This window comes from Daktulosphaira vitifoliae, unplaced genomic scaffold (assembly GCF_025091365.1).
Source record: "Daktulosphaira vitifoliae isolate Bord-2020 unplaced genomic scaffold, ASM2509136v1 Scaffold_3, whole genome shotgun sequence".
In the NCBI taxonomy this organism is placed as follows: Eukaryota; Metazoa; Arthropoda; class Insecta; order Hemiptera; family Phylloxeridae; genus Daktulosphaira; species Daktulosphaira vitifoliae.
In genome coordinates, this window is record NW_026099574.1 from 8,866,981 (window position 1) to 8,875,932 (window position 8,952).

At 28.2% G+C, this 8,952-nt stretch overlaps 1 protein-coding gene across 1 annotated transcript in view; it reads right to left on the reverse strand.

Annotated features, from left to right (window-relative positions):
* The window catches only part of LOC126902536 (uncharacterized), an 8,542-nt gene extending 1,731 nt beyond the window's left edge, over window positions 1-6,811 (reverse strand). The window contains exon 1 of the mRNA XM_050679917.1: window positions 6,222-6,811. Within this exon, the coding sequence (XP_050535874.1) occupies window positions 6,222-6,753 (532 nt within the window). The 5' untranslated portion in view covers window positions 6,754-6,811. The remainder of the gene's footprint in view (window positions 1-6,221) is intronic.
* Between the last annotated feature and the right edge of the window lie 2,141 nt (window positions 6,812-8,952).

Here is an 8,952-nt window from a genome sequence, read left to right on the forward strand (position 1 = left end):
GGGATTTAATAAGACAACTTTTTCACAAAAAATTAACTTTTTCAACTTAACTTTTGAAAATGTTCCGGAAGGTCTGACACTTTTATATATATCTTAAATTAAAGCTAATGTAATATACTTTAATTTGAAAAAAAAAAATTTGACCTCTGGACTTGTCTTCGTGGTGAAAGTTGACATCAAAGTTAATAAAAAATTACGATTTTTGTAAAATAATTTTTTTTTATATTTTTAACTTAATAATGCTCTAACTTTTTCAAAAATGAACATATCAATATAATTTTTTTTTATATAGATGCTTGATGTCTTTACTTATCATTTGGTATATTTTTTTTGTAAATCTGACACTTAACCTGCCCACAGGGAAGTTTCAAATATAAAAAATGCATATAAAAAGTAGAACTTTTTCAACTTAACTTTTGAAAGTGTTCCGGAAGGTCTGACACTTTTATATATATCTTAAATTAAAGCTAATGTAATATACTTTAATTTGAAAAAAAAAAAATTGACCTCTGGACTTGTCTTCATGGTGAAAGTTGACATCAAAGTTAATAAAAAAATACGATTTTGGTAAAATAATTTTTTTTAATATTTTTATTTTTTAACATTATGTTGCTATAACTTTTTAAAAAATGCATGAATCAACTTTATTCTTTAATGATAAATACTTTATATATACTTCTTNATTTAACTTTATAATGCTATAACTTATTGAAAAGTTTATGGATCCACACAATTTTTTTATGAGAAATAATATTTTTTAATAAACCCTTTTTCATTCGACATACTTTATCTTAATCGAGATATTAATAAGGAACCAGCAGATCAAGTAGCTTTTGGAATAAAACACCAATTTTTTTAAAATTAAACACTATCTAAAGATTTGCATCGAAGCGTTTATTTTTGATAGTGATTTTAATCACTATCAGATATCATTATACTTGATCCAACTATGCCACGTCACCACTGTGCCGCGACCCCCCTGTGCTGGGTTTTTTTATATTAAAATACCTTACAAAGGTTTTCATAGTGATAAGTCCACCGATTTTTTATAAAAATTACGTGAAACTAATTTAAATTATACATAAATTTAAACTTATTTTTAATATTTTGCCTACTAAGTTAAGAGATATGACTTTAAAATTTCAAACTAGCTTAAATTGTCTTTTTTATCATACTTCATTTTTGATGTACGGTTGTCGGTCGGCTATTCTTCAGTCTTTCACGCTTAGGATAGGAGGTTCAATCTCGTCCTTACTTGATTTTTGTCTCATTTAGATTGAATAACTGATATTATATTTTTCCCATTGCCTCTTTTTTTGACATTTTATTACTAATTTATAAAAACGAGTATTTATATTTAAAAATTGATTTTTATTTTTAATATGTTGAAATAATTCATGCATATTTTGATTCAAAATGTCATGTTTAACCTATTTTTTTGGTTCTTTAAAGATGATTTTTATGAAAGTTTATAAATTTATAATGTTGAAATTTTAATTTTTTTAATAGTTAAACTTGCAAGTTTAAATTGATATCATTAATTACAAATTTTTATTATGATTTAAAAAATAATTTTGTTAAATTGATAGATATATAGTCAGAAATTTGTATAATTACTATTAACAGTAAATTTATGGAAATAGCCCAAAATTTTGTTAAAATCACTTACTAAATTTTCTGTATTTATATCGTAATAAATCATTTCAATAGAAATATTAATTATTTCTTTGTATCTATTGGTGTTTAAATAGATGGTACAATTGAAATTATTTAGAACTATATTCTTAATAGTTATATCCTAATTCAAATAATTTAAATCATTAATTTCTAATTTTTTTTAAATATATATCGTCGAATTAGTTTTGATATGACAAGTTTCAACTACAAAGTAGAGTTATTATTATGTTATGTATTATAATTATTATAAATAATAGTTATATATATATGAAATAATTATAGCATTGCAGTTAAAAACTCATAATTCATGACTCTGTTTTGCAAGACAATTTTTTTAGTATTTCATTTTTTTGAGTAAATAATATGTTGTTGATGATTAATCTACATTTAAACTAATAGTAATATTTAAATAAATTATGATAAATATTATTTATAATTAATAATTGACACGACTAACATCGCAAAAATGTGGTCGACACTGGTTTTGAGGGTAGAGACCCGTGGGCCGTTTATTAATGAGTAACAACAGGTTATTTTAACAAAAAATAAAACAAACCGAAAAGATGAACACAGTAATAATAATATTCGCATAATATCGCGGCACTTTCGCTAGCGTCGACGACGAGATGTCCGGCGCTATCCTTAGACGGCAAAAGGTTAGCAGCGTTAATGGTGACGATGCGCGGATGCGGATCGGTTCGTCTACGTTGTCACTTTCACAACGGGGAGAAGACTCAACGTATCATTTGTGGCGGGGCGTCGTAGGCCGTGTGGCACTTGCTGGACTTTGACCGTAGCGTATGATACGCAGTGTTGGTCAGTCAAATACTCATAGTAGAGCGACGGCTGATAAAGGTGGAACGAGTCGCGGGGCATCGTGTATAACGAAGCGACGCGGGCCGTGTCATAATATTTTCGAAAAAAATATTAAATAATTTATCGATGTTATTAAAAAGTATGTTTCATTTATTTTTCTACTCTTACATATTTTTTTTACATAAATAGTTTACATGATTGAGATTACTTAAAGATTTCTAAAAAGCACAATACTTACTAAGAGATGACTACTGATGACGTCACAGCGCAATTAACCTATTTTTTCATAATTTTTAGATTGAGGCAACCATTTATACCTAATAATTTTGACTCAAAATTGCAATTCAGTGTTTTTATCTCTTAGAAAATTTATTTTTTATATACCTGTATTTGAAACAAAATATTTTGAGTAGTATAATGTAATATAAGGCAGGGTAAGATGTCGAGTTTAAGATTCTACGATTTTTCCTGGCATCTGTGAATGGATATAAAATCTGAAATTTGAACACAAACTACTTTTATATCTAATCTGTTATTTCTGAAAAATTGTCATTTTTGTCATCTTTATCGTATTAATTTAAATATTAAGTATTACTTTTAAAATATTTAAATGAGAAATTCGAACAATTTTCCTAATCACACTAATACCTAAATTTTTGATGTTCAAAAATACATAAAACACATTAAATGTAAATTTTTAACCACAACTAAAATTAACATGCACACATGTGTGTTAATATTGTATGAGTAATATAGTGTAGTATAAGAGGCTTTTATGACAGTAATGATGTAATTGATTTTAGGAAAACTGAAATCGTTATTTCTCCTCATTTTTCATGTTACTCTTTTTTGTTTTTTACCTTCTAGTATCCGGTGGTGAAAACAATAGCGATGGTGGTATAACCAAATCAATATAAATATATTGCAAGCGCCTTTTACAAATTTATTTCCAACACCCAAAATTATCATTTTAAATTATTTTAACAAAGAGATTTAACAAATCACGAATTGGTGTTTATTCATTATATTGTTTATAAACAGATTACATCATTAATAAACATATTTTTTAATTTTCTCTGTTTAGCAGCGATAATACTCATCTATCGATAACAAGCTATTATTAATATGTTGAAGCTATTATAAAAATACCATAGTAGAAATCAGATTCAGCTGTAAAACTTCCACCTTTAGACAAATAGCCTCACGCGTTATTTTTTCTTTTATTAATTGTTTATTTTATAAGTATTGTAAGTATTCATAATTAAAATAATATATTGAAATATAATACAAACATATATAACGGTAATTTTTAAATATCAATTTGAAAACAATATTCTATGACTAATGTATAAAATCATTAAACATTTTTATAATACACTGAAAATATTTAGAGGATACACCTTCAGATATAACTTTGAGTCGAAGTTGTTCTGATCTAAATATTAATAATCATTAAAAATGAAACAATCTTCCCTGTATAAAGAGCTAATAATGGATGAGGAAATGAAAAGTAAAGTAGTATAAGTAGCTAGGAAAAGTGACAGAATTATGGTTCTGAAATTGATATTCGAGGAAAAAGTGCTGAATGTAATAAGTGCCTATGCACCACAAGTGGAACGTGATGAAATAGACAAGGAAGTATTTTGGAGAGAAATGGATGAGGTGATGCAAGGGGTACCTGGCAAAGAGGATGCGGTGATAGGTGGAGATATGAATGGACATGTAGGTAATGAGAGGAGATGATATGAAAGAGTACATGGAGGGTATGGTTTTAGTGGGAAGAATGAGGCTGGAGAAAAAATCCTGGATTTCGCAGTATCGTATGATCTTTCTATGGTTAATACTTATTTTAGAAAGAGGGAAAAACATTATATAACCTATAAGAGTAGGAGGAATAGATCACAGTTTGGTTATTTTATGTGGAAGAGAGAGAGCGTAAAGCGAGTAAAGGATTGTAAAGTTATACCAGGCGAGAGTGTGACTACACAGCATAGACTGATGGTAATGGAGTTTTGGTGTACCGGGAAAAGAATATACAAAAACAGAAGGAACACGGGAGAATAATCGAAAATTCGTTGGTGGAAATTGAAAGGGGAAAATGAAAAAGAGTTTTTCAAGACGGTAAAAGAGAGGACAGTCAAGAATGTCGAAAGAGACATAAATGATGTGTGGGATAGATTTGCTAGTTGTTTAAAGAATACTGCAAATGAGATTGTTAGTGGGAGTAGGAGTAGAATGCCAAGAAACAAGGAAACCTGGTAGTGAGATAAGGACGTTCAAAAAATCATAGAAAGTAAGAAAAAGCAATTCAAAATATGGCAGAAGAGCAAAAGGAGAAAAGAGTGGGTGGAGTAAAAAGTTTAAGGAAAAAAAGAAAAAGCTCTGTATGGTATTTATAGATTTGGAGAAAGCGTATGATAGAGTACCAGAGAGGTTTTAAAGTTGGCATTAATGAGAAAAGGATTCTCAAAAAGGTACATTAATATAATTGAGGATATGTATGATGGCACTAGTACTAGGGTAAAAAGTGTGGGAGGAGTAATAGAAGGTTTTAGGGTAAGAGTAGGAGTGCATAAGTGTTCTGCTTTAAGTTCTTACTCATTTTCTATATTTATGGATGAAATTACTAGAAATATACAAGAAAAGGTGCCGTAGTGCATTACTATGTTCTTTGCTGACGATATAGTGTTAATAGGAGAAAATAGGGAGGAAATTAATCAAAGGCTAGAGGTATGGAAATCAGCTCTTGAAGAAAAGGGTTTAAGAATAAGTATGAGTAAGACAGAGTATATAGAGTACGATTTTGATAGTGGTGAACACGAGGTAAGTTAAATGGGGATATCAGTAACAATAAGCAAGGACGTGATAGAAGAGGTGGAACGTTTTAAGTAATTAGGATCAGTTGTGCAAAAAAACGGTGGTATCTGTAATGAGACTTGCTATAATGTATTGTTAAGAGTGTTGAACGGTTGACAAGAATATAGATCAGAGAATGAGCGTAGTAGAGATGAGAATGCTTATAGTTAAAATAAGGAGCCCAATGACAATAGGCGAGGACGTGATTGGAGAGGTGGAAAGTTTCAAGTATTTAGGATCAGTTGTGCAAAAGAGCGGTGGTATTGACGAGGATGTAAGACACAGGATTAAGTACGGGTGGTTAAAGTGGAGAGAAGCGTTTAGTGTCTTACGTGATAAAATAATTCCAATAAGGCTAAAAGATAAATTCTAAAGACTGTAGTGAGACCAGCTATGATGTATGATTCAGAGTGTTGGGTGTTTGATAAGAAAGTAGAGCAAAAAATGAGTATAGCTGAGATGAGAATACTTAGGTTGAATGAGTGGAGTGACTAGAGAACATAGGATAAGTAATGAGCATGTAAGAGGGAGTATAGGTGTAGCGTCAATCATGGATAAGATAGAAAATAGACTTAGATGGTTTGGTCATGTTATGAGGATAGAGGAATCAGAAGCTGTGAGTACAGTTATGGAAATTAATGTTGAAGGAAGAAGAGGTAGAGGAATACCAAAAAAGAGATGGAGGAATGATATTGGATGCGATATGAAGACGGCTGATATGAGCGTAGAGGATGTGGGAGATTAAGGTGAGGAAGAAGAAGAAGATTATGAGCGAAACAATCCGTTAATTATATTTAATCTCGCATTAGATAAATCAATAATATGAGTTAACTTTGAAAATTTAATAAATGACCAAATATATTTTAACTTACATCCTTTAAAAGTATTATTCAAGTAATATATATACATATATATGATAGAATAATTATAACTCAATCCATCGTCAATAATTTTTTTAAAAGGTGTTATCTTGTCATCGAAATTTTTTTTGCTTATTCCAATGTCTGAAATAAGATTCTGGACTAAATTCATTTGATTTGATAAATATTCTGGGTCAGATATGTTTTTATCGAACAATTTAAAATGATTCGGTTTAATATTATCAATTATGCCTTGAATATTTAAAATCATTACTAGGTGCGCATCACGTATTATGTTGCAGTTTGAAGGAAGACCTTTGAAAGAGTTTACTATAGTTGAAAAATCCTCTTTTATGTCACCAAAAAGCTCATGTACATATAATTTGGAAAGTAATTCACCCATTTCATTATGACACTTTACGATAGTAATTAGATTGTTCGCTTTCAGCAACAAATCACCATACATTGCTTGCTTTTTCATCAAATGTAAAAGAATGGTTTTAAAAATATTTAATAATTTTGTTTGGTAATTTTTAATATTCATAATCCATAATTCGATACTACTGTCATTATTCTTTATCTCCAAGTATTCTTTAAAAATATCTTNACTACTGTCATTATTCTTTATCTCCAAGTATTCTTTAAAAATATCTTCATATATTTTTTCAAAATTTTCCTCCGTTTGTTCGCCGAATTTCACAATTGCAGTTTTTAAAACGTTTTTATTTTCAATAATATTACAAAAGTAAAGATATTCGAGGGAAGCAAAATTTTCTTCTTCTTTTATATCTAATATATCATTGTTGAATTCTGTTCTTTTATTCATTTCAACAATATAATTTCGCAGCATAGAATACTTCTCTAAAGGATCTTCTGGATTTGTGACAATATTATACTTATTTTTTTTTTGACACATTGAAATATCGTCGTTTATACTTTTCCATACCAATTCATAACATTTTTTTATATATTGAATATCATCCTCTCGATACTTTTTAGCGTAGTAATTAACCATATGCATTGCCCAGAAAGTTACGGGGGTATTGCAAACAGTATTAATTGCCGAAATAATCATACGATTTGTTATCGATTCACTCAGGTAAATATCGTTTGGTAAATTATTTTCAATGAAATATTTACTTAAAATCATATAATGCCTTAGGTTAAAAAGATTGGCACAATAAAGGTCAATATACATGACATAAGTTTTTACGCAACTAGGATATTGTAAATTATCTTCTACTTCTAATATCTGTTTTTCAATAATATAACGTTTCAATTTACGAAGTTTAGAGTAATCGGGATATGTAAAACCAGTGTCTAGTTTCAAAGCTTTTTTCAAAATTTCATCACTTTTTACAAAAAAATTTGATTGTTGAATTTTGCATAAGATTACTATAATAATGTTTAGAGTTAAATACTTAATAATAATCATTATGTATTATTAAAATAATTACTATTGAAACAAGTAAAATTTAGCAGTAACACTGGGCTAAAAATTAAAAAATTTAGTTTAAATAATTTATTGTATTTTTCTTGTTAAGTTAAAAAATATCACAAGGTATATATAATATTATATAAACAATCATAAATTATTTAAATAATGAGTATTTCGTAGAATCTAGTTTTTCCATCTTATTTTAAACTTGTTAAATATTAAAAACGTGCGTTCATTTTATTAAAATAAAATTCTAACTGCCTATTTGTACAATTTAAAATGATTAATATCTACCATCAGTTAATCAAATGTATATTTGCTAAGATTTAATATTTCCAGATAAACTTTTTTCTTAATTTCATGCATTGTTGCATTTTATTTATTTGATTCATATTGAATTGATTTAATATGCCGTCACTGGTTGCTCTATTTACGATATATTTTTACTAAAATTATTATTTTTGCATATTCGTCATTATTTTCTATCAGAATCAAAATTAGATTATGAATAACGTAATTTAAAATTTTTTTAATGAAGTTTATTTTATGAAGAATAAATTAAAAAATAAAAAAAAGTAATTTATATTTTGGCTGTCTGTTAAGTTAAAGTATCTATAACTCATATACATAAATACCCACTAATTTTGATAATTTTGATCACTTGTTCAAGTTCTCGCTTAATTAAAAATATATTTTGTTAGATAATAAGACTTGTTTAATTTTGTTTCTGACGTGTTAGATTTTATTTTCACCAATGTTTTGGCTCGATGTGATGCTAAGAAGGTAATGGTTTTACATGTGCTTTTTTAAGTTCTTTCATGAAAATTCTCATATTTCTTCTAGATCCGATCGATCCAACTAAATCGATTTTGTTCGTTTATGCTCAAAAAAACCCGATAGTTTAACCTATCATCGCCAAAAATATGGCAATGGGGCCATGTTCTCCCATTGATAAAAATATTTATTTCTAAATGGAACGGTTATTTGTTGAAAAACCCTTTTAATTACAAAACAAAAACTTTACAATATAAGGAAAAAATTTTTTTTACTCGCACTGATCGATGAATAGTAGCATAAAACAATTTAAAGTACCTAACGTTGAAGTAGTTAGTATGATAGCCCAGGTTTATACTTTTATATTACTAAAAATATCGAATTCGAAGTTTTTGGACTTAAAAGGGTTTTCAAATAAATGATGGCGCTTATTAAAATATGTGCGTAAAAATAATAAAAAAAAACGGTAGCACAGTGGGGTCGAGGCACAGTATAGACGTGGCATAGATGAGATAAGTATAGATGATATCT